This window comes from Erpetoichthys calabaricus, chromosome 14 (assembly GCF_900747795.2).
Source record: "Erpetoichthys calabaricus chromosome 14, fErpCal1.3, whole genome shotgun sequence".
NCBI classification, from domain to species: domain Eukaryota; kingdom Metazoa; phylum Chordata; class Cladistia; order Polypteriformes; family Polypteridae; genus Erpetoichthys; species Erpetoichthys calabaricus.
Genome location: NC_041407.2, coordinates 65,444,166 through 65,471,139, shown reverse-complemented (window position 1 = coordinate 65,471,139; position 26,974 = coordinate 65,444,166). Strand labels below are relative to the sequence as shown.

Below are 26,974 nucleotides of genomic sequence, written 5' to 3'. Positions count from 1 at the left end.
ACCCATTTCATACAAGTGGGCACCAAATGTTGGGGAGGTCTTTAAAATGTATCTTTCCCTACTGTTTTATTGTGGTTTACCAACCATGCTCCAGTAATACCTTATTATATTTAAAAGCTATTTACTTGTATGCATGTATTCATAAGACACAAAAAATCCCCTCACCATCTTCCCCAATGTCAAGTTAACAACTTTCCCTTGAATGTAGGTTTAAAGTCTCAGAAATGGCAGTTAATGATTTACTTTAATGAATTAAAAGGATGATCATTAATGTTGAGTTTTTAAGAGTACAGACATCATTCAGTCACCGTTTCCAGGCTACACAATTCTATGATAACACTTCAAGGTGAATACCTAAACTTTTCTGTGAAGAATCAACTTAATATTACCTTTCTGACTTTGACACACGTACATAGGTGCAAAAAAATCCTAGTTAGATTTGGCTATAGAGTTTTATTGTAGCTAGTGTGTTGATAAGCTGGGGGACACAATGTTAATGCCACAGTAGTTTATACAATTGCCTCAGAGCTCTATGCATCTGGTTTCAGGCCCTGGCTCAGTCACTGCCAGCACGGAGACCGCACAGTCCGACATGGTTTTTCTTTATGATATAGGAGAGAAGTCCGAATACCCTAAGACATGCACTTTAGGTTGACTGGTGACTGTATATTAGCCTGGTTATAACAATGGGCATGCTTCCTTCCTTCCTTGTGACCGATGAAGCCTTTGTGACTCTGGAATTGTAAAAAAAACAATGTCAAGTTAATAATTGGCTGAAATGAAAGGTTCTAAATGCTGGGCACATTTTTAAACACGCGATAGGATAGCCAAGATGTTCCTAGAAATTTTCCCCATTGGTACTTGGGTAATGTTTCCATTATAAGCAAATTAAGATATCCTGGCTTTTAAAGTGTGATGCCACAGCCTTCGTTTTAATTAATCATTTTTAATATTAGCCATTTCCAGTACAGTAATTGTAAAATCAAGATGGTTCACTAACAGTACATAAAATATGTTTATTACAGTAGATTTATTGAACTACATCACATGGCCAAATCTAGGCTACACACCAGGAGCTTAAAAATAATTGCTGACATTAACCAGAATGATGTCAGGATAGAACAGCAATTCATTAATTAAATCAGCAACAATACTTAAACACATGATCTTGAACATACAAACATGAACAAAAATTAAGACAGAGATCAGAACAAAGTTTATTTTAGGTATTTATTATGCCCAAACCCCACCCCAACTACATTTGTTAACAACTACACAACAAAACTGTACAAAGAACAAAATGTTTCTGGTCAAGGTGTATTCCAAAAACATTCATTCGTAGGCATTGTGATGAATGACATTTCCTTTATCAAATGTAAATTCCAGTTTCTAAGGTCTTACAGCACATATTGCTGCATTATGATAGTCTCTCCACACTGCCTTATGCATTAAAGGGAGATGAAATATATTGTATGTATATACATTACTAGTTACCTCAAACCTATACTTAAAATACAAAAATTAATTTTCAACTTAAAAACAGAAAAAAACTAAATTAAGAAGTTATAGTTTAACTGAAATAACTGAAATAAGGAAAGCATAATTACAACAAAAGTGGTCCATTAGCAGTTTGTTTTGAAACAAGTTGAACATTCTTAAAGGGCCAGTATGCTGCAGTGTTCCAAACTGAAAATGGGGGTTTACAAATGTCAAGTGAAGCACAGTGTTACTGAATACATACAACTACAATCGCTACACCAGCATCACCCCCAAGTACTGTTATATTCATCATTAAGCAATTTCAAAATAAAGTTCCCATAAGGCATTTCCCAAATAATGCACACCAGATATTTCAGTCATAAAAAATCCAAAAAACTAACATTCATTACAACTTTTTCCATCATCATTCTTCACTGTAACTTCACTTATTGGAGAACTTCATGTTGTTAAGAATGCTTAATAGCGCAAAGTTAAGAATTATGGATTAAAGGACTTTCATAAAAAAGCTGAATTTCAGGCTGGTTTTAACATTTCCTTTTTAATATAAATTACTCGTGTGAAAAATGAGACCTAAAGAAAAGCAAAATGTAAATACTGATTCTAAAAGAAATGTCAGTTTTCTTCCAGAAATGCAATTAAATAATTCAAAAAGTAATACTACTAAACCAATGGAACTGGAAGATCAAAAAGCATTTGCAGTGATAAGGACATCACTACAGAGAGTGGATTGGTGTACCACATTGAACTTTGAAGGTTTTATTTCTTACTAGACTTTGTAACAACGTATCTCAGATATAAAGCTGTACCGCCATCATTGTTACAACAGCAACAGACAACACCCATTTTATACATTCACACTGTCCCTTTAAAAAAAGTCCATTCAGTTTGCAGCAGTATTTTTCAAAAATGCTTCTTTCAAGAATTAAAAAGAATAATTGTACTTGATTGACAAGATGCTTTTTTGGTTTCTGTAGATAAGCACATTTTTAAAATAGTCACTCTGCATATTTAAGACAAAGAACAGTCCTTTAGAGAATTACAAAGTTAGCATGTTTAAAATCTATAACAAGAAAGCAGAACGCCCACAGTCTGCACAATATGTACAGACTTTAATGGAGCTTCAGTGGTGGTCAACAGGTGTTGTGTAAAACAATTTGCTTACATCCAACCAGATGTTAGTAAATTAAATTTTTCGGATGCAGTAAAATGGTGGTCTACTGTGACTAAACATATTTTTAGCATTAATGGTATATTTATAATATTGTGTGGTCCTGCCTTCCTGGACAAAGGGAAAATATTACCTGTACATTACTTGTAGTGCAGTAAAATATGTAATCCAGGAAATTAAACTATCTACATAAAAGTGACTCATCGCATACAGGTCTAAATAAAACAGAAAAGCAAAAATAACAATCGCACATAGTCAAACACTGCTTAAAAGAAGCAGAGTTTCTTAGCTGCTGTAGCAAAAAAAAAAATAATAAAATAAAAAATTTGGCAGGTTATACATTAAATCATGCCAGCAAAGTTATGCCCTTCTAAATCTGACATCGACTCGCATGTCAACCATCACCTCAATCAAGAAATTGTTTTTTCTCTTCTTTTTTGGTAAGGAGATGAGGGTGAGGATAAGCAGCAACTGTTGACAAAGATTTATTTTCAGGAGGATTACGTATGGATTAACCATGGCACCAAACAGTTAGCAAAATAAATCATGGTAAAGGTACAGCAGCCATCTTGTTGAGGTGAGAGCTAGTACTTGCTTAGTCACCCAATTCTTCACAAGTACCAAGATCTTCAAGATACATCTGCAAAACAGAAAAGCAACTGTAGCAGCCTTTAAAAGAACCCCTCAGCTTAAGCTATTTTATCTAGTTGACAACACTGCATAACAATCCTTAACTTCTTACCAAGAGATGTTTATGATCTTCTGTAAACATTTTACAGAGTCCCTTCCCTATTTAAAGGAACAACTTCTGACCATACATGTAACACATTTTAAATTACATCAGGTAAAGATGTTGTGTACAATACGCATTTATGCAGAAATGATGGACTGATAGCATTCTGAACAGTATAAAATATGGCATATTATTAAAATGTTCAAACTATAAAGCAAAGCTACGTAACAGCTAACCACTTGTATTTGCAAAACACAGTTTAAAAACTAAATGGCAAATTCTTCTATATGTATATAAATAACCAAAGAAATTCTATTACATTTCAAATTAAATTGTCTGATAAAAATACTTAACCAATGTTTTCTAATTATAATCAAGTATTTAGTCTTGAAAACTGAATCAAAATTATCTTGCCATATTAATTCCAGACTACATTGTAATTTCTATCTTTATTTAAGTTTAAATATAAGCACTTTTAAGCAATCAAGTGTGTAGAATACAGGTTAAACAAAACATACAACTTGCTGGCCTTGCTCCGTATCTTCTCATGATTTGATCTTGTGTAAATTTCACAAATGATTCATATTGTTCTAAAAATACAGACAAAAAGCATGATTAGCTTTGAATCGTACAAAGAATACCCATCAACAAACCAACAGAAATAGTAAAGTTCAATAATAGTGCTTTTCAGGAATCATTTATCTGATTTGAAATGCTAACCAGCATGCATCACTGGTTAAAATGCAGACAAAAAAAAAAAAAAAGGGCAACAACTAACTGCAAATTTGCAAATGAAAAATTCAAAGACAACAAAGTAATAAGGTGGTACAATTTCAATCCTGAAACACTAACCTACAAACACTAGCATTTCCTGTGAGCAGGGCACAAGAAGGCAGCTCTGAATGGGGAAGTGTGCACAAATAAGGATCGGGAAATTGATCTTCTAGAAAAGGTTTTTCTGTAATCTTATTATAATTTGTAAATTTATAAAACTGACAGGTGTAGAACTGTACAGGGAGATTTCTTCAAAGAAAACATTGCTCAAACCTTAAATAAGATGTGAAGATCTTCTTGGCTTTGAGATGGAGCCTCAACGCTTACTGTTAACAATTCAACAAGTGAAAAAAACCAAACAAAAAAAACAACCTCTACAAGATGTGTGTTATGGTAAGTGGGAGAGATCCAATATATGTTTTAAGACTTGCACTTGGAATTAAGTAAATACTAAAAAAAACCTGATATTCGCTATTTTAAAATGAGCCACTACTACTAACATGCATAGAACTAGGACAACCCACAAAGAATATTTAAAAACAGTACAAATTTTGTTAACGTACATAAACTCCAATTTACTAATGTTTTTTCCTCCCAAGCTTCAGGAAACTATTTTTGTCTGGAACATAGCCACCTGCTATGAAGAATATTGACAAACTAGTTAATCTGAATAGAATGGATATTATTCGAGTTACGTTTTTGTTCTGAGTCCAGTATTGTTAACAACCAATTAACTACTATGTATAAAACACAAGTATGAATACTCTTTGCAGAATCTACTTATGAAGATATTTACATTTAAGGCTTATTAAGAAGGTTAACCAGCTTCTAAGACAGCACAAACATAAGTAACATATACCTGCAAGTTTTGAATTTAAAATCTGTTCATATTCCTCTCTGATTTTGTCTTCATGGTCTTTAAGCAAACGTTCACAAAGAAATCCCACTTGTCGCAATGAGAAAGAAGGTTGATCTTTCTTCACCACAGATGCACCTGAATTGAAAGCAATAATTAGTACTGAAAATGATGAAAAAAGTGTGTATAAAGAAATACCACAGAATATACAGTGCATCCGGAAAGTACTCACAGTGCATCACTTTTTCCACATTTTGTTATGTTACAGCCACATTCCAAAATGGATTAATTTTTTCCCTCAGAATTCTACACACAACACCCCATAATGACAACGTGAAAAAAGTTTACTTGTGGTTTTTGCAAATTTATTAAAAATAAAAAAACTGAGAAATCACATGTACATGAGTATTCACAGCCATTGCTCAATACTTTGTTGATGCATCTTTGGCAGCAATTACAGCCTCGAGTCCTTCTGAATATGATGCCACAAGCTTGGCACACCTATCCTTGGCCAGTTTCACCCATTCCTCTTTGCAGCACCTCTCAAGCTCCATCAGGTTGGATGGGAAGCGTCGGTGCACAGCCATTTTAAGATCTCTCCAGAGATGTTCAATCAGATTCAAGTCTGGGCTCTGGCTGGGCCACTCAAGGACATTCACAGAGTTATCAAAGGAGTGGCTTCAGGACATCTTGGCTGTTTGCTTAGGGTCATTGTCCTGCTGAAAGATGAACCGTAGCCCCAGTCTGAGGTCAAGAGCGCTCTGGAGCAGGTTTTCACCCAGGATGTCTCTGTACACTGCTGCAGTCATCTTTCCCTTTATCCTGACTAGTCTCCCAGTCCCTGCCGCTGAAAAACATCCCCACAGCATGATGCTGCCACCACCATGCTTCACTGTAGGGATGGTATTGGCCTGGTGATGAGCAGTGCCTGGTTTCCTCCAAACGTGACACCAAAGAGTTCAATCTTTGTCTCATCAGACCAGAGAATTTTCTCTCATATGGTCTGAGAGTCCTTCAGGTGACTTTTGGCAAACTCCAGGTGGGCTGCCATGTGCCTTTTTACTAAAGAGTGGCTTCCGTCTGGCTACTCTACCATACAGGCCTGATTGGTGGATTGCTGCAGAGATGGTTGTCCTTCTGGAAGGTTCTCCTCTCTCCACAGAGGACCTCTGACAGAGTGACCATCGGGTTCTTGGTCACCTCCCTGACTAAGGCCCTTCTCCCCCAATCACTCAGTTTAGATGGCTGGCCAGCTCTAGGAAGAGTCCTGGTGGTTTCGAACTTCTTCCACTTACGGATGATGGAGGCCAATGTGCTCATTGGGACCTTCAAAGCAGCAGAAATTTTTCTGTAACCTTCCCCAGATTTGTGCCTCAAGACAATCCTGTCTCGGAGGTCTACAGACAATTTCTTTGACTTCATGCTTGTTTTGTGCTCTGACATGAACTGTCAACTGTGGGACCTTACATAGACAGGTGTGTGCCTTTCCAAATCATGTCCAATCAACTGAATTTACCACAGGTGGACTCCAATTAAGCTGCAGAAACATCTCAAGGATGATCAGGGGAAACAGGATGCACCTGAGCTCAAGTTTGAGCTTCATGGCAAAGGCTGTGAATACTTATGTACAGTCGACCCTTGATATACGACCGGCCTGACATGCGAACAACTTGATTTACGACCAACATCTTGCGTTACGACCTGAATGCAGTCATGTGTATCCGCTTGCGCAATTGTAAACAAACAGTCGAGAGCGTTCGTAAGCGTCAGTCAGAGCCCAGATACATGTGTTTGTGGACGTAATTTCAGTCAGTGCAGTGATTTATATATTTTTTTTCGATAATTGCTAAGGAAGGAAGAGAAGGTAATGAAGGTAAAGAAAGTGCTCACAATCACAATGAAGGAAATTGTGCGGAAATATGAGAGTGGTGTTCATGTGACCAATCTCGCTAATATGTACAGCATGTTGAAATCCACCATCTCGACAATTTTACAAAGAAAAGATTTGTATAAGGAGGCTCCTTCCAAACAATAACCACCTTCCATTTCATTCTCCCCCTCCTCCCTTCCTGCAGCCCAAAGATGTCAAATTAAATGGTGAGTACAGTATGAAATTGTTGTTTCTGGTAGGATAGGCACTTTATAACTTTTTGGTTTGTACATTAGAAAAATTACTGGTGTTTTGGTAAATTATGCACATTATACAACCCTTTTTTATTATGAAAAGGTTAAGTACGTGTTGCTGTGGGAGGTTCGGAACGCATTATGGGTATTTCCATTATTTCTTATGGGAAAAATAAATAGTCTTGACTTACAACCAGCCCTCGTGAACGAATTGAGTCCGTAAGTCAAGGGTCCACTGTACATGTGCTTTCTCAATTTTTTTATTAATAAATTTGCAAAAATCTCAAGTAAACTTTTTTCACGTTGTCATTATGGGGTGTTGTATGTAGAATTCTGAGGAAGAAAATGAATTTAATCCATTTTGGAATAAGGCTGTAACATAACAAAATGTGGAAAAAGTGATGTGCTGTGAATACTTTCCGGATACACTGTTGATAAAGACACACTACAGAACCTAAATGAGTAATGTGGCAAAACGACAAAAGTCCAGCATCTTTTCCTTCAATGTTCTTCAGGCTAATACGAATATGACCTCTATCAAGTTTCACCAAGTATGATTTAAGTAAAAAGATACTTTTATTGTCACTTTATAAATACAGTGATATGTCATTTAGAGCAAGTCTAGACAAAACTATAGAAAAAGTAATAGTAATACCTCATTATTAGAGTGGTTTTACACAACAGAATATTTCATTTGAGGAAGGGTAGAACAAACATATCATTACACTGGAGCAGGATGTAGGATAAAGGAACAATTACAGTCGTTGAGATGCACTTAAAAGGCGATTATTAATAATGAAGCAATCACAGCGGCTATACATTCAGTGCCAATATAAAGTATGTGAATGCGTGATGTAACTGAACTCCAATTTCAGTTACAGTAGTGGCTCAGTTAGGAGGGAGACAATAGGGTTAGAAGTACAGTGCAAAGAAGTTATTTGTCAACCTGGTTGTCTAGGGCATACAGAGCACCTTATCAACTGATGGACAGCACAGACGTGAAGATGTTGTAGATGGGATGGGTTGAGTCCCTGCAGATGTTCATGGCTTTGTGGCAGCAGAGAGTTCAATAGATGTCTAGCTGTCCCACTGTTCCAAAAGAGCCAGTGAGACAGCGTATTCAGATAACATGTTTGCTTTGTATGCAAAATGGTATTGGTGTAGGGCAGGTGGTATGTTATTTCTGATGTGTGTTTAGACAAGTCACTCTAAACACTATGTAACTGGGGTGGGGTAGGGGGGAGGGTCAAAGCCAGAGGGAAATAATTAATCAAGGATCTGACTGATGCCTGCTATGGAACAGGTTGGGAACAATGGCCTATTCCAAGGAGATGTCAAACAGAATGGTAAGCATTGCTGTCAGCTGTCTAGCACAATGTTTCAGAACCTGTCCAGGAAGCCCATCTGGTCCAGCAGCTTTGTTGGGGCTGACGCAGCTTAGGGTTAATTTCACCTCATGCACATTCAACAATAGTGTACGTGATGAAGACATTTTTGATATAAGAATGTTGCAATTTTGTCTTTATACTACTTTACAAACATTTCAGGTATCACCAAATAACACTATAAACAGGAAGTCAAATAAAAACCTTAGGCTAGTATAGTTGTTAGTCTTACCTGGAGGTGAGCTTGGTGCTACAAGTTGTGGACTAGTGGAGTGTCCATCAGAGGAACTACAAGCCTCGGTCTGATTGAAAGAAATTTCTAACTGTCTTCTTCTCTGGTAACGGCTATATTCCTGCTTTATGTTCTGAAGAATCTGTTCTGAAATATTGAAAAAAATAAAAATAAAACACTTATACTTTGACAATATAAACAGTGGTGTTAGGGGGTAGTTACCATTTTCATTGTTTATGCAAAAAGACTTCACATACAACAGTGAATATTAAGTTAAAACACATGGGGATAAAGTTCAAATGCTACTGAAATATTTAATACTGTTTATCTTACAAATTTTACTTTACCAAATAAAATATTTAATAAAGAATGCCAATGGCATACTTTAATGCAAGGTTAAATTCTGTACACTTTACATTTGTTCACAGGAATCAAAACACAGGAGTTAAGCACTACAAATTCCAGAGTCTGAAACTTAGGGTGGTGTGGTTAACACTAAACAGTGGGATTTTGAATAAAACTGCAGTAATTGAAACAAGAAAATGAACTTGTCCAAAATGTCTACAATTACATAAATAATGTAAACAATGAACATTGAATATTTCATGTGTTAAACACATTTAAATCACCACAACCAATATTTTATAAGTGCTTTATTTTACTATGACAAATGAATATGTAATCAGTGCAAATAAAATTAAAAATAAAATTAAAGCATGTTCAGATTAACCCTGTTAAATCCAATACAAAAAAATTTTTTTTTTCAACTTTCAGATGTTGCTGTAGAAGGCATTTGATGCAGAAATTTGAGTTTTCAGGGTTTTTATATTTTAGTTTCACTGCTTTTATACCCCCATAAAACTATTATTATGAATAATAATTGCACAGCAGTTGCATTTTTATGAATAAATTTATTAATACTTAAAAAAAAATAAAAATAAAATTGCATTCAGAAATCAAATCAACATAACGAATACTGTCATAGAGCCAGCGCTTACACGTCGATGACCTCTTGGCTGAGATCCCATTTGGTGAACTCCCATTACCTGAAAATGGTCTCTTCTGAGCATTCAAAGGGCCCCTTGATGCCTGTGTTACTGCACCCACCAGACCGCTACATCCCCCATTCAAGAACATTCCCACCTGTCCCTGATCAAAGTTAACAACCACTCCCCCTAAACATTTCCAGAACATTCAGAGTGTGTTTCCCGCCTAATGCAACAAGCAGATATTTGGACGAACAAAGTCCAGGGGAAAAAAAAAAACAGGATTAGTATTTTTTTTTTTTTTTATTAAGAGAGTTTTAAATACTGCTACATAAAGAGTTTCAAATATTGCAATCAGAAACAATGTATTCCTTTATTTAATTCTGGTCAAAACTACAAACTGTAACAAAGAAAACTGTGGAAGCAAAATGAGATTAAGAGGTCACACAATCATTCAGGGGTAATATACAGTAGGTATTACACATAAAGTGCTATGGTATGCTTTCCACATTAAAAATATTGCATCTATTTTAGATGAAGCATAAAGGGTTAATATGGTTTAGGTTGGCTTTCCTCACAAACCCTAAATTTTACCACCCACTAGTGGATACCATTTTCAACACAACCTTTTAAACGGTTAGTAAAACTCTCTAATAATAAAATAACTAAGTTTAATGTAATATTTGTTTTTCTTCTATGATTAATAAAACTTTTTAATGCCACCCAGACTAAAACTGGGATGTTTTTTAATGTGAAAACATGCAGTACATGTTGTCAATGCATCTACACTGTTGAGTATTTTTAGTCAAATCTAAAAAGACAAAGAGCAGATGACAAAGTAGAATATTGTAAAAAAATTCAAAAACGTTGGTGCGATACACATGCAGAGCAGGTTAGAGATAATGGAAGTACGAAAATTCACAAGTCTCAAAAAAATTATAGTAAAGATTGCATTAGTGCAAACAGAAATTATTACTCGGTGAAATAACAGAACAGCGGAAAAAGTTCGAACATATTGTTTGGATTTAAACTTTAAGTAGGAGACTTGTAGATAGTCTAATTTGTGTTGCCATCAGGGAAAAGTAGTGTTTCCCAATGAAGAGGCATACCCGTGAGAATTAAAAGATTGGTTGTTTGGTGAAAGTGAAATCCTGCAAGAGAAAATTACAAGCCCCGCAAGATAAGACTTCATGCAAAGAGATTTGGAAAAGTCCTGCCAACACCTACAACCACGCACACAAATGCTATTGTCAGACACAGTTCGTGTAGAGAGAAAGAAACAATATTCACTCATGGGGAGTTATATGTTGCACTGTCACGATGCAATTCCAAACATGAAATCAAAATTCATGCGATATTATTGCTCTGCAATAATGGGGCCAATGGCTTTGAAGGAGCCCTTATGTTAATGTAACTAAAAAGTATAAAGACCTACAATATTCACTCTGTCTACGTCAAGACGAAACTATCATTATTACACTATCTTCTTAGAAAACAATACAGAAACAAAAACAATGGGTTTGTTCAATTTGAGATGTCAGGTGCCAAGGCAAAACACTGCCTGTAAAACATTCACCCCCCCTGGAAATTCACATTTTCTTGTTAAGCAACATTGATTTATACCATATTTAACTGTTTTGACACTGAGCAACAGAAAATGATTGTTTAGTGTCAAAATTGAAACAGATCTCTGCAAAATTACCTAAATTAATTTCACATATACAACTTAGTTACAATGTTGGCCAACAATAAAATGTGCAAGAGGGTGCATTCTTCATAGGCACTCTCACTTCCTTTTTCTTACATTTATTATTAATACCTTGTTCTACTGCACTCCCACCTTCCCTAGCCATTTTAATTACAAGCTAATTCACATTCACAATATGCTTATAACAACTTGCTGAGAGCTGTTTGCTGATGGTTGATTCATATTATATACTACATACATACCAATAGTAATCACAGAAATTTTATTGCAAACTTGATTAAAATGCATCTAAAACAGATATTTTGGGCTTTAACCACTTTTGTTGCCTACTAAAAAGTCTTGAGCAGTGTATATTTGAATTAATATAAAAAGGATAAACACATGATTAAGTTAATCCCTGAACATTTTCTATCAGTACATGGGGTGAAGGACTTGGGAAATATGTGAACAACCGGGAAGTATTCATTTTAGAAACAATTACTCCTTTATAGAGCATATCATGAACAATCTGCCAGTGACACATCATTTAAATCTTGTGTGTTTGTTAACAATGCGCCAATCAATGGACCAAAAATGATTAATGGGTGACTTTTTACTCATGACAAGCAATTAGTAGGAGGTTTGTAAAGCACATGGCTGGTATTTTGTTGATTTTAAGAGATAGATAATGCAAGCCCACTGTGTGCTCAGCAACAACTGCTTGGATTTGGTAGTTTCAATTAATAATGAGCCAATTTTATTGTCATCTGTTTTTCTAGTTTTACAGTAAGTTAGCTATTGTGTTACTTTATTCAGTGTATTACAGTATATGAGAAAGTATGGCTGCTGTTGCAGACCAAGAACAGCCAGGTAGACTTGAGAAATAAGACAGGAATATTTTCTTTTACATTAAAGGCAGTGGTATAATTTGCCTGAGAAAAAAAGGAACCAGAGAAGATGTCCTGTGCATGGAGAAGAACAGCAGATTCATATCTTGTCCTGCTGAACTTCAAGTGGAAGAGTAGAGAGGCATATCTTCTACAGAAATGAATAAGAGCTGATTGAATGAGTTCAGACCTTTCCGTTTTGTCCTTTAATTAAAAGCCAACAGTTTTGTTTCGATGTGAATGGTGTGTGAGCTTGTGTTTAGCACAGCAGCTCATATTTTCTCAAATTAAAAAGCAGACAAACAATATGTCCACATTGATTACTAAACCTTAAGTGCCAAACTTGTCTTTTACATGTAAATTTGTTTAACCTGTTAGCCATGTATCTTCTTGATAAATATTTTATATACATTTTATTAGAATTTTTTTGCTTGTAATTATACCACAATATTTTCTAAGCCTGCTTAATCATGGAGGGTCTGGAGCCTATCCCAGCAAGCACTGGGCACAAAGTAGAAACAAGCCCCATACAGAGCACTAATCCATCACAGGGTGAACACTCTTTCACACCGCACACATAAAAATGTTACCCAGTATGGATTTTGGATCCTGAGACCAGCATTGTGCAGTATGCTGGTCCAGGCAAAGTACTGAAAAAAGCAAATTTAAAAATGGGATGGTATTAGCATTTAGGGATTTTTTGGTACTGGAAGTGAAAGTTGGCTTTCCTCACAAACCCTAAATTTTACCACCCATCCAACATTGGTGGATGCCATTTTCAACACAACCTTTAAAACAGTAGTAAAATTCTCCAATAATAAAATAAGTTTAACATATTTGTTTTTCTTTTATAATTAATAAAACCTTTAAATGACATCCAGACTAAAACTGGGATGATTTTTCATGTGAAAACATGCAGCACATGTTGACAATGCATCTACACTGTTGAGTATTTTTTGTCACATCTTCTTAATCCAGCTCAGGGTCATTGGATGTCAGGTGAAACACAGTTATAAAAACAATTTGCAGTCTGTGGATCATTTGCATTGCAAGCAATATGGTACAACAAAACAAGATGCACCACCATATAATCAACAGTAAGTGACACTTTCATTACAAAGTAAGCTTTCTGAATTGTAATAATCTCAAACCTTGGCGGAAGCTGATTGTGGTTAAGGTACTGAGCTATTTAGTTAATATTTAATGTCAGAAGACAGACAAAACTTAGGATTTTAAATGCATGTCCTTTCTGTGTATGGTGCTGTATGTGTGCCCGTTTTTTTGCCTCAAACTCACCCCCACCTATTCTTTTTCCTCTACTCACTTCCCATTCTGTCTGTTGCATGCTGTAGGATGCCTCTTAAACATCTTGCTGCAAGCTGCTGATTTTAGCTATTTCAGTTGTTTTTTAGAGAATCTATATTCAGTTACAGCCCTAATCCTTTTCTATAGCCATATTAAGCTGTCCATTAAATTGTATGGGGTATGCGCAAAAGTTTTTTTTTCTTTTTTGCTTGCTTGCTTGCTTTGAACTGAGTAGCATAGATGTCTTGAAGTGGACTGTAGCTTGGACTGAAGATTTCAGTTGCCATGTAAATCAAATGAAAGTGGGAGTGTACAGGTTTATTCAAATGATTTTCACAACACAGAGCGCGGAAGTTCTTAGTGTACTACTGCGTATACTCACTGTTAATTACACAAAGCTTGTGTCCATGAGCAAGAAATATTTGCTTTGAAAGCTGAAAGGGAAAAAAAACAAAAAAACAACAAAAAAAAAAAAACACACACTCTTTAGGAAATTCTGTTCAATTTTGCAAAGTGATTACCTTAACCATGTATTATACAAAGCAAGTTCAAATAATTAGTGTGTACATTAGGGATGCTCCAATTTGATCGGTCACTGATCTAAATCAGCTGATTTTTACTAAAACAAAGACTCCATCAGTAAAAAGAACAATCATAAAAAAATATTTTCAGGCCCTGCTTTTTTAAGCCTTATGATAATTTTGCTGCAGTGTTTCTTTATGCAAAGTATTATGGTAGTTGAGCCAGTATGTTTGTTTCTTTTGCAGCAAGCTTCTATCAATGTAAACAAAGAGCAGTGAGTGTAGACTTGTTTTACCAGTGAGTGACAAGCGACTGGATTATTAGTCTTTACATTAAAACAAATTGATCAATAAACCTAAAAAAAAAGGAATCAAAGAAGTCATTGTACAATTAGACAAATAGCAAGAAAAGCTACTTTAAGGAATTCAGACCTTTTTATTTTGTCCTTTAAATTAAAATGGACACACAAACTTCTTCAGCAACCTTGTTTAAAATGTAGCAAATTACACTTTTAATTGGAAAAAGATTAACAAATTTGAAATTGCTGTTTAGTAAACAACAAGCTTTTTATGGGATTTCTACTTTGTTTATTTGTTGCTGTGTGTCATACAGCATATGTTTTGGTAAAAAACAAGTACTACATAATTAAAATAGTAATCCATATTTATAATTATACCTCAAGATTTACAAATGTCCATCTGATACTCTGAGGGAAAAAAAAAAAAAAACACCTGTATAAATATAGTAAGTGTATACTTTAACAGCAAAAAGCTTTAGTGCAATTAATAATTATAACCTGTGTGTATATTTAAATTTAAGCAGTGTTTAATAGCCAACATCAACGGGTTATGTGAGAATACATATTTTTTGTTGTTGTTGGAGAAATGGTGAAACTTTTTTTTTTTAAGCCGTTTCATATAGGTTCAATTACATAAAAAAAATTAAACAATATAACATCTAGTAATTATGAGATTAGTTATTTATCCATATACAGTTAAAGAAAATTCATATTTTTGTACATAATTCATTAAAGTATATCTTAAGGAATTTATTTTAGTGTTTTATGGTCACTAAATAAGCCTACAGATTTTCATTTGGCTAATAAAAAAAATGAGCAATTAATATTTGTGGTCTATATATTAATTGTATAAAAAACACTAATATAGGACATAAGGCTTTTATTTGAATGGTTAAGTAGTGGATTAGTGTAAAAAGTTTTAAAAGGGATAAAGAAAAAAAAACTGGAACAGGTATTGGAATGGGACAATCAAGCAACATGAAATAGTATTGGCCTTACAAAACCTTATCCGAGTATCCCTAGTGCACATACAATAATGTGAACAGAATGACATGAACAATACATCTGGCACCAAGTTAATGTAGGCACTGTGCAAAAGCACCTAACTTGTACTCTAGGCTGAAAAGAATTGGCTCTCGCACCCTGCGACTAAAGGCTGGGTCATGCAGGCAAGAAAATGGATAAAAAGAAAATTGCTATTTCACACTTTGCTACTTTATGATTATGTATAGTTTTAACCACTGTAACAAACCCTAACTTTTAGGGTTACACTAGGGATACAACTGTCCATGCGACACCTGAAGACAGTGCAACATCCTGAAACCAACAGGTGGATTTAGAGTTGTCCAATAATTAAAATTGGCAACAAAGGGCTGAATATATTAGTTGATGATTTGTGCTCTCTTCCACATCACAAACGGCATGTTAGGATATCTAAAAAAACATTTAAGAGGATACGTGTCAGGAAGTGTGGGGGTGTGTGCAAGTTTATTACGTGATGGGTTACTGTTCCTTTTAAGGAAATGGACAAGCAGGTTAGAAAATGTATGGATGGATGAATGAATATTATACACAATAATTTTAATATACTTAGAGCACCACTGCCTCAACAGTTCCAGGATATTGGCCGTATATCTCAGCACAGATTGTGTGGAGTTTGCATACTTTACCCATGTCTGCAGATTAGACTGACAAATTGGGAGGCTGGTGCAGCCATTTGGGTTTGGGTTTTGCCATATTATTAGCCCTTCTAAAATAGGTTTCAGTTCCCCACTACCTGTAATTAGATTGAGCAAGATAAGTAATTGTGCATATAATCTTTCCATCCACAACTGACAGAAAACCCCTTTCTTAGGTAGGCCCATCTAATACCTCTGTTCTGCTGTTGAGTTATTACACAAGGGCAACCAGATTTTTGATGGTTATTTAAAAACTTCTGTGCAGTAGGGACACAGTGGAGTGGCTTTATACATTATGTCTGGCAATGCTGCCATATCACTTAGCTACCTGAAGCATGACTATGGCCTTGACCATTATATCCGGTCCGCATTATGGAAAGCAGAGAAAACTATCCATCCATTTTCCAACCCGCTGAATCCGAACACAGGGTCACGGGGGTCTGCTGGAGCCAATCCCAGCCAACACAGGGCACAAGGCAGGGAACCAATCCTGGGCAGGGTGCCAACCCACCGCAGGACACACCCACAAACACACCCACACACCAAGCACACACTAGGGCCAATTTAGAATCACCAATCCACCTAACCTGCATGTCTTTGGACTGTGGGAGGAAACCGGAGCGCCCGGAGGAAACCCACGCAGACACGGGGAGAACATGCAAACTCCACGCAGGGAGGACCCGGGAAGCGAACCCAGGTCTCCTAACTGCGAGGCAGCAGCGCTACCACTGCGCCACCGTGCCGCCCCAGAGAAAACTAAGTGTGGTCTATTTGTTATTTTGGCAAAAAAAAAAAAATAAATAAAAAACCACACCTGATGAGGTTTCTTGTGTATGACAAATTACAATGCTTCCTTGCTCTTGTCCTAAAAAAATAAGTTTTTGTGAAAGTACTAAAGCTATAACTATTGCTTTTTCATTCCAAAAAAATGTTGAATTTTCTCACCATCAGTATATACATACATCTTTATCTATATACTAGCAAAATACCCACGCTTTGCAGCGGAGAAAAAGTGTGTTAAAGAGGTTATGTAAACATATATATACATATACACATCCACATATATATACATATGTACACATATCAACATATATATGCACACACACACATATACACATACATACATAGAAATATATACCTTTATTTTTACTTCCTTAACTTGTGGAGGGTGTATCCTGTAGCAAAGCCCTAACTTTTTTCGTGAAAGCCCGTTTCAGTCAATAAGTCTTAAAAACAGGTGTAAAGATATTGACAATAAGCTACGCAAACCCACCAAGACATGGAATCGTTTAAATCAAGGCGCAAGTCGAAAAACACCATCCCACACTATTAGTTAACGATTAACACATTTCTATATGTATTGTAAGCATACAATACAACTGATATATTGCGCTTATTTATCTGGTGTACCGACATTTTTGCTCGTTTAACGGCTGAAATACAACGTGGTTTGTGCCCATCAGAATGAAAAGTTTGCGTTTACCTTTTTAATAAAAGGCGAGCTTTTAAGCCTGAGAAATCACCCCGTAAACGCACACGTTTAATTGCACATGTGTTAATATGTATGCTTACACACCGTTTCTTCTTCATTGAGGTTTTCTCTAGCATGTAGATCAGGGTAATTACATTCAAGGCATTCGTAGTCTGAATCACAATCTGATTGTATGGGTGGTTACCTACCAGGTAACGCTTATGGTTGGCCAGCAAGTCAGCTAACATCAGCCACAGTGCCTTCAGTTGTGAAAAGCAGATCATAGAATGGTTGAAAATAGTTTACTGTCAAATAATGCAAAGAATACGCGACATGTGTTTCGCCCTAATTCTTGGCTCATCAGGCATACACACTCACTGCACTCCCTTACGGGAATCGAACCTCGGACGTCCGCGCTAGAGGGGCTTCGCAGCAGTGAAGTATTGCTTTTAAATTTTAATTAAGAAGAAAAGAAAACCTTTTTAAATTGAGGGAAAATATACCAATAATTTGTTAAGGATCTGTTTTTTTGTGAAGCTGTCTTTACACAGCCTGTCCGCTGTTTTATAAACGAACGCCATATAAGGCCGTCCCTTCTCCTTCACAGTCAGTTCACGTGATTACGTGTGAGGCGTGATGACGCAATACGCAACCCACGGCCAGCGAGCTGCAGTCCATTACTGTATATGGACAAAAAAAGAGGTTCCAGTTATGACCGTTGCGCTTTGAATTTCGAAATGAAACCTGCCTAACTTTTGTAAGTAAGCTGTAAGGAATGAGCCTGCCAAATTTCAGCCTTCCACCTACACGGGAAGATGGAGAATTAGTGATGAGTGAGGGCTTTGCCTTTTATTAGTATAGATATTTATTTACTGAATATCTCCAAGGCCAGGCTACAGTCCCCACTTGCTTTAAGAATTCTACATCAGAGTCCACTAGATTATCATGAAGTGCTTTGAATGGTTGGGATATGGCACATCTTGAACTCTCATCAGTTTAATTATTGTACAAATAGATTTGTACAGGATAACTTTTATAGCCATCCACGTAGCCCTAACAAAATACAAAATTATTATACAAGAACTGCAATTTGCTGACTTGAACACAAGATTCATTACCACCAAGGTTATTAGTTTGGCCTTCTTATATTACTTATTTCTATATTTTGTCTGACCTTACTTGGAAATTCAGTATAGTTTTAGTTTTCCTTCATTGTGTATTTTTAATTTCACAAAGATGTTTCTATTTTATAGCTTTTATTTTCAGTTTTAGTAATTATGGTATAGTTAAAGAGCTACTATGGAGTTTAGTTTTGTGTCACAATCTGACAGAACTGTACACTTAACGGGTCAGGATACGAGTTTAATGTTAGTGGCAGCTTATTCCACTACGTAGTTTACTATTTGGTTTTGTCTGATAAAAACAAGCATAATCAAAACCAGATGCTGAATATGAACAATTTTATTATTTTTCAAATATTTTCTATGTCATTTGTGCTGAACCTACGCCGACTGTTGGCACTTTTTATCTTTTTTCCTTTTATTGCCCAGAATGGGCCAACTTGTGATGAAATGTAGGTGAATTTTAAGGTTTTTAACTCTAAATGTCTACGGCACACAACATATTCTGCTCCAAGACAATGTGCTTATAATGAAAGCCTTCAATATTCCATCCATCCATCCATTATCCAACCCGCTGAATACTGATCTCTGATTCCATCTCAGGTACATAAAATTTATAGACAAAATTTTGCAACCTACAGGCCTGAAAAGATATCAAAAATCAGAAAATAGATTCTACTGTGTTCTGACGGGTGTGATCATGAAAATCATGGGGGGTCTTAGGAAGAACAGAGCTCTTAGGCTATAATCAGTGTGCAGTCCCCCATCTGGCTGTATTGAGTGAAACGAAGAAAAACAAGCAAGTAGTATGAAGGTTAGGGGCAGTGAAACTTGAAGAGCCCACCATAAGAACAGCAAACCCTTAATGAGCAGAGCAAGAGTAGGAATAGGAGTGAGTAAAGTCACAAAATGACAGACAGCATCTGAGATGAGGAACAATATATATGACATTATCTAAACCTGTTTATCCAGAGCAGGATGGCAGGAAACCTGGAGCCCACCCCAGCAGGTTTGGTTACAAGGCAGGAAAACTCCCTGGTATGCAATATGTATGATAAGGCTGATGCTAAGAACAAAAATAATATGATATTTAAACTACCAATTTTGAGAGAGAGACAAACATTAAAAAAATGGGGACAGATATTTTAAAACAATTCTGCTACTGGATTCTTTTCACAATATCAGGTATTTTGAGTTGTGAATATGAACTAAAAAAGCTAAATTAATAAAATACAGAATCAATTCAAACACACATTAGTAGGTTTAGTTTTTCCCCAGTTGGCAGACTCTCTTCGCCTACCTATCTTTAGTTCAGTAGAAACATTGCCAACTCTGGAATTTTCCAAGGTTTGTGCTGCTTTGTTGTTAAACGACATTTTTAAAGCAAACATGATTGTTCAGTAACAATATGCTGATCTTGTATGAGGACCTTGTCAAAAACGCAGGCACCTGACAAACTGAAACGTTACTCAGGATTTTTCTGTCCATATGGTAAAGGTGTTGTTGACCAGCACATTCCAACTTCAGGCGTTTGGATTAAATCTCAATATACAACAAGCACAAAGAAAGGTGGCATGTAAATTGCTTTCTTCGTCACATGTTTTACCCACCCGTGTTCAGAGCGCTCTGTCACTGCAAATGCTGTGTGAACAGTCGCCCTCACCAGCCGCCGTTCACTGGATGGTCCTCGTGGTAGAGGACTTTCTGTTTTAGAGTTAAACATTACAAGGGTTAAAAACTTGCAGCAGAAATACTCATTCAAAAAAAAAAGATATTTTTAGTATATTTAATTTCAGTTAGTCTTTCCAGCTTGTTTAATATTTGTTTAGTTTTTCATGTCGGCTTTGTTAATTATTATATTTCAGTTTACGAAAATGTTTTTTAATAATAGTTTCAGTTTTGATTTTAGTTTTTGTTAACTACAATAACCTTGATTACCACTGACCATCTAAAACTAAAGGCTGTATGTCTTTCTGACAAGTATGCTTCAGACTGTTTGGCTTCAAGAATAAACAATTACCAGTCTCAAGCGAGAGCATGGGGACACTAGGACTATTGCCCACTCTCCTGTTCTACCTGTTTATACCATAGTGCGTTGCCAAGCATTGCACAAAACTTTTAAAATCAAGTTCACAAAGGAAATACTAACGGTAGCTTTGATTGACAGTGATGAAACATGTAGTACAGAAAAGATACGCTCTACCAAATGGTTCAACAACATGTAACTTTAGAAGATTGAGGATGCCATGGCCCCTATTGTCATTGAAGGTGTTATGAAAAACTGCAAGCAGCTTTAAAATCTTAAGATCCATACCAAGAAGGCCTCTACATCTCACATTGTAAAAATAAAGTTCAATAGTGCCTTTACTTTTTGAAAATACACAGGTCCTTCAGATTCTCACTAACTTCTATAGATTCATAGCGAAGAGTAAGAGCACAAATTCAAATCACTCTTCATAACTGGCAACTAATCAACCTTTAATCAAGTAACAGTTAATAAAAAAAACTGACCAATAACAAAATAATGCACTGCAGATCTTCTTGAAAAATGTTTTATTTATTCACTATGCAGGCAACGACTTGTTTAAATATTATAAGCATCAGTGTCACAAACTATTTATATTCTTGAAAAGCATTTTTGTAAATTTGTTGATTAGACACAGGTGCATATCTATTAATTACCTGTTATAAGACCAATGTTCCTGGCAAGGATGTCAGTTATTTGCTTGGACATAACATTATGTGCATATAGCACAATTGATTTAGCCTGTCATTCTTAATCTATTTAGTACTAGTACATTATTTTGATATAGTTCTAGGTTCTTCCATCAGTCCAAAAATGGTCACTGCAAGCTTATAATACACTTACCTAAAGTTTAGCAGGGAAATGTGAGCTTCCCAGTGGGTAAAGTATGTATCACATGTTACTATACAGCAAGGAAATACATTTCCCAAAATAAATTTATGAAATTATTTGCTTAATCATTAACTTTTGCAGTCTAAAATACACTGTTTAGATGTAACACAATGTGACTAACTGGATGCCTCCACAAGCTGTGTGTAAACTGGTCCAGTTCATCAACATACTGTGTGCACTGTTGGAAGGCAAAATTGAACACAGTTTAGTGCTGGATATATGCTCACACTCAATCTCACATGGTTTTAAGTGCTTTTAAAAATGTATTTTTGTATGTTAAGGTCAGCACTAAACAAGTGGCCTAGATGAGGAATACAGTGTACACCTATGTACCAAGTAACATGACATTGTATATATTTTTTTAAATGTTAATACATTTAACGTGCCATAGCTGAACCAAACAGGATGCTTGTATGCTCATAAATAATGAAATATGATAAGCACAACTTGCAGTGTTAATGCATACAGTAACATCTGTACAGAGAGAAACTGTAAATCTTTTTTTCCCTTTAAAGATTCTCTCATTATCCGGTCTTCATTTAGTATCTTAAGCAGCATACACAGTGAAAACTGAAACTAAGCAAAACAAAGCTCACAGCTCAAATGAGCACTCTGTGTCAAACTGTTCTCCTTCAGAGCAGACAAGGGTTGAAACTGAATAAGTACATTTCCAGTGCACAATTACAGAATTGTACAAACACTGGAATTATTGTGATATGTAAACAGTACAAGTAATTAGTTGATTTAATGTCTCAAATAAAAATCATGCAGCCACTGAGGCCCTTCAGAAGTGAAGTGAGAAAATCTAATATGAAGACTGTGTGACCCAGGAGGATAAAGAATCAGGCAAAAGAAAAAAAAAATTAACAAGCGTTACAAACAGTTCAAGCCACTTGTTGATAATAAATACTACATTATGACACTAAAAAACTTGAATATTACTAATTCATGTTTGATAACTGCAACCAGCAATGAAAATACAGACTAGTTTAATAATAATCTTTATGGCTGGGGGACGGGGCAAAGAAAAGATACCTAAAAACTCAAGTGAAATTTACTGTGTAATCTAGTTAGCAACCCACCATTCCACCTGTATTTAATACTTGATAAACTCTATGCCATAGCAGAAACCAGGCACACCACCATTCCAACTAAAGTAGACCCAATCACACACCCACTTAACCTATACCAACCTATACCAATGTACCAGAGCAGCTAATTACTCTAACAGAAGTCTATGGGACAGAGGAAGAATACCAACTTTAACACAAGGAAAAATAGCAAAAAAAGATTTACATTAGCAGGTTGGATAATGGATGGATGAAGAATAAAAGAAATTTGACAAATGAGGAGACCATTCAGACCATCAAGGCCATTTGTGTAGGGAATAAATAAGCTATCCCCATATCTTATCCAGATACTACTTAAAAGCTATCAAGGTTTCTGCTTCAACTACATATCTCAGTACTTTGTTCTAGAGTCCCACAACATTTTGCGTTAAGTATTTCCTGTCTTACAGTTTTAAATGCACTTTCCCTTAATGTCCACTGAAAGAATGTTGATGAATCTACATCATTAATGACTTTGAGGATTTTAAATACCGTAATTAGTACCCTATGCAGTCTCCACTACTTGAGACTAAACAGGTTTAATTCTTTGAGTTGGACAGAACAAGAACTGTCCAAGTCCTGGGATGCACTTGGTGGCTCACCTCTGTACAACTTCACATGCTGCTGTGTCTTTCTTGTACCATGGTGTCCAGAACTGCACACAACACTCCAGATGTGGTCTTACGAGTGCATTATATAGTTTAAACATTACATTCCTTGAATTAAATTTAAGTTTTTATGATTTAAAATTTTATATGCCTTTTTAATTGCTTCTGTGCATTGCTTAGTAGATGAAAATGCTGCATCAATATAAAATTCTTTTCTAAAGTTGCTTATCCTGTAAATGGGGTGGAGTGGTGGCTCTGAGGCTAGGAATTTGCACTGGCAATCAGAAGGTTGCCGATTTGAATCCCGTAAATGACAAAAGTGACTCTACTTCACTGGGCCCCTTGAGCAAGGCCCTTAACCTGCAATTACTCCGTCCTGGGTATGACGTTAATCTGCATCCAGCCCTGCATGTAGGCCCTCCAACCTGCAGGGAAATACCTGGGGGCTGGTGGCAGAATTGGCACTCCAGCCACCATAAAAAACCTCACACTGTCCCATTCCTTCTGAACCAGAATCAGTGTCATTAATACATATCAGAAAATGTAATGGTCCAAGGACTAATCCCCGAGGGACTCCAGTGATGACCTTGCTCCACGTGGAGCATTCTCCTCTTACATGTACTCTTTGGCCCCTGCCAGTTAACCACTTTGAGTTCCAGTTTTGAAGACTACCTCTAATGAATATAGGTTCTAGTTTCAAAATTAATCTTTGGAGTGGGACTGTATCAAATGATTTCTGACAGTCTAGGTCTGTTATGTTGTATGCTTTGTTTTTGTCTACGATTCAGGCTATTTCTTCAAAGAAAATCTAAAAGATTGGTTTGGCAGGACCTTCCTCTCATAAACCCATGATAGATGTTACGTATATTTTCATTTAGGTGATCTTCTAATTTGTTTCTTATTATAGTTTCCATAATTTTGCATGGGACAAGGAAGATTAATTTGTCTATAATTACTAGGTTACATTTTGTCTCCCTTCTTGAAAACAGATATTTGGGAAACTGCAACATAAAATGCAACACTAAATTAGGCATTTGTTTACTTAGTTATAATTAAAAGGGGTTGACTATTAAAATCAATAGTATACTTTAGTGTGAAATTAAAATAAACTTAAAAGCTAAAAACGTAAATCAGCACTGAAAATACCCCTGAACCATTCAAATCTTCACAAAAATAATAGCAAACCATCACAAGTACACCAGACCAGCTTCAATTATAAATTCAAAACAAGGATAGCTGCAAAAATCTTTGATTACACTAGAGTAGACAATTACAAGTTTACAATCAACGTCCACTTTATTTACAAATAATATTGTAAACAAAGGCAGATATGATCATTTGTTCTTTGCTTTACAGTGTTATTATCAAAAATAATCAACACCAGTAATACCACAGTGTCCATAATAAAAGCCAATATTCTTGAAGTTTCCTTCAGTTGTCCATCAAGGCTGATGCATCATCACCTATGTTAAGTTTTAAATATGCAGAGGCACTTTTGCTTAAGTAAAAATGGATTTGGTGGGGAAGAGGTTTTCATTTAGCTATAGCATAAATAGACTGAATAAAACTCATATTTACACTTGGTATTTTGGAAGTAAAACATTCTCCCCTACTGTTAACTGGAATTATGAATGACATCCAAGCAAGCATCTTTCATAAATATTTCAAAACTTTAAATCATTCCAAATACAATAAATAGCCTAACATGTTTGACTTTTCTTACAATTAGTCAGATCAATAAGAAAAAAATATATATTTTTTTCAATGTATTTCTTTTCAATCCACGACTCATAAATGAGAACATTAAAAATGTCATTTACAGTTAATTTCATCTATTCATCCATTCTGTATATAAAACACAATCTAAAAACAGTCTAGTGCTGTAATGCAGAACTGTGCCAGGAATTAGATTTGATCTGCTTCCATGAATTAAAGAACAGCATATTATTTCAACTTCTTCGGCAAGGGTATTAATCTTCTTCCAGAAGATGCGTTGATGCTGGGTCAAAGTGAACTAATAAACCGACATCTTATAACCGAACTGTAAAATTATAAGATACTTGCGGTTATATGATCTACTTTTTGAATGAAAAATACTACACAATCAATATACACTTGGAGCCAGCATATAATGCTACAGTAGAACTAGCGGTATTCACATCTTTCCCGTTGTCATAATGCATGATGTAGTTAAAGCAAACCTGAGGTAAAGACCAAAACCGGGGGGGGGGTCTTTCTCCTCTGAATTTCCCGTAAAACGGCATAGCATTAAAAACTTGAATCAAATACTCGACAATTAGTTTTCGCAATCGTCAGGTATACAAATCATTAATTTCGCAATTAACGTTAAAAATGGAAGCAGGAAAACGTTCAAAGAACAGATAACAAAAGGTAATAAACTCTTTCTTGTTGATCATTAGATAAAACATAAGAGAATTTAAACAAATATAAACAATTCGCTTTACTCAATTAAATTGGCGTTTTATACTGGCCACGCAGCAAGTGTTCTGTAAAATGCATCACTAAACGAGCTGAATCCCCATCGTAATGACTGAATAAAGAAATGTATTAATCCATTTTGAAAAGTAAAGGATCCACGAGACCGTGTCCAATGCGAAAATGAGTGGCCTAACTGTCGATATTCACCACCTTTACATATTTGTACTTTTAAGTGCACCATATGCTATGATAACCCACCCCCATCGCCTTCCAACCCCAGTCAACCGACCCAACCCCCCATCCTCCGTCCCTACCCATTTACCCATATACGAAAAAAACAAACAATACCCGTTCTCGAAACTGGTGTCATATCTACCTGGAGTAAGTCTGTGTTCTCCTGCCATGAGCTGCGGCGGAGTAGATAGCTGCGGGCCATCCGTGGCCGCTCTGAGGGTGCACCTCTGCGGAGAGGGGGTGTTCGGAGTGCCCGGCAGAGGATTGCACCTCCGCCGCTTTGGAGACTGGGGGCTCAGCAGGGCCTCAAACTCCATCGGACGTTTCAACGTTGCTCCACAGGCCATGGCCGCGGTGAAAGAAACGTAAACGAAAAAGTGTGAAGTCGACAGCAAAACACTCAGTGGACGCACCTCAAAAAATGAGCAAAATCAGATTACCCTCTGCCTACTTTCGTTTTGCTAACTACAATGGCGTCTCCAACCGGGCAAAGATGCCAAACGCCTAGCTCGGAACAAAATTTGCGACGTCACAATAGCAGGTTATACCACCAGCACAGTCGGCGGAGGGGAGACGGTTTTTGTATAAACAGTCTGAACAAGTAGTAATGCTCGCCAGAACAAAAGTAAAACCAGCTACGAAGTAAAAGTTTTACTGTTCATTTGTAATGTTTATATATGAATTTTATCATTAAGGAAAAGGGATTAAACAACTACTGTAGAAAATAAAACTTAAATGTTCCCACCGCTTTCGCAAGAGTGGTAGTAGAACGTAACCAATTGCGAGTAACTGTGGAGACGTACAGTGTCTTAAGGTGGATGTGTCTTAAATTTGAAAGAGGCCCCAAGTAGATCCATAATGTTCATTTAATTTAATTTATTTCATACAACGACGAAGTTTATTCAACTATTAAATGAGCTGTTAAACGAAGACGTACGG

The 26,974-nt window shown here is 36.1% G+C and overlaps 1 protein-coding gene across 1 annotated transcript; it reads right to left on the bottom strand.

Moving 5' to 3' along the window:
- Positions 1-1,212: 1,212 nt before the first annotated feature.
- akirin1 (akirin 1) lies at positions 1,213-26,555 on the bottom strand. Its single transcript, XM_028818712.2, has 5 exons — positions 26,178-26,555; positions 8,773-8,919; positions 5,035-5,169; positions 3,920-3,991; positions 1,213-3,308 (listed from the first exon to the last, which is right to left on the bottom strand). Exons 1-5 carry the CDS (start codon positions 26,380-26,382, stop codon positions 3,298-3,300), a joined length of 570 nt encoding a protein of 189 aa, XP_028674545.1. The 5' UTR covers positions 26,383-26,555; the 3' UTR covers positions 1,213-3,297.
- Between the last annotated feature and the right edge of the window lie 419 nt (positions 26,556-26,974).

Excerpts from the sequence above, each read along its gene's own strand:
- akirin1 (XM_028818712.2), bottom strand. The coding sequence starts at position 26,382 with ATGGCCTGTGGAGCAACGTTGAAACGTCCGATGGAGTTTGAGGCCCTG. Across the intron at positions 8,920-26,177 it reads AGAACACAGACTTACTCCAG|AACAGATTCTTCAGAACATA; the intron begins GTAGATATGACA and ends TCAATATTTCAG. Across the intron at positions 3,992-5,034 it reads TTTAAATTCAAAACTTGCAG|AACAATATGAATCATTTGTG; the intron begins GTATATGTTACT and ends CTGTATTTTTAG.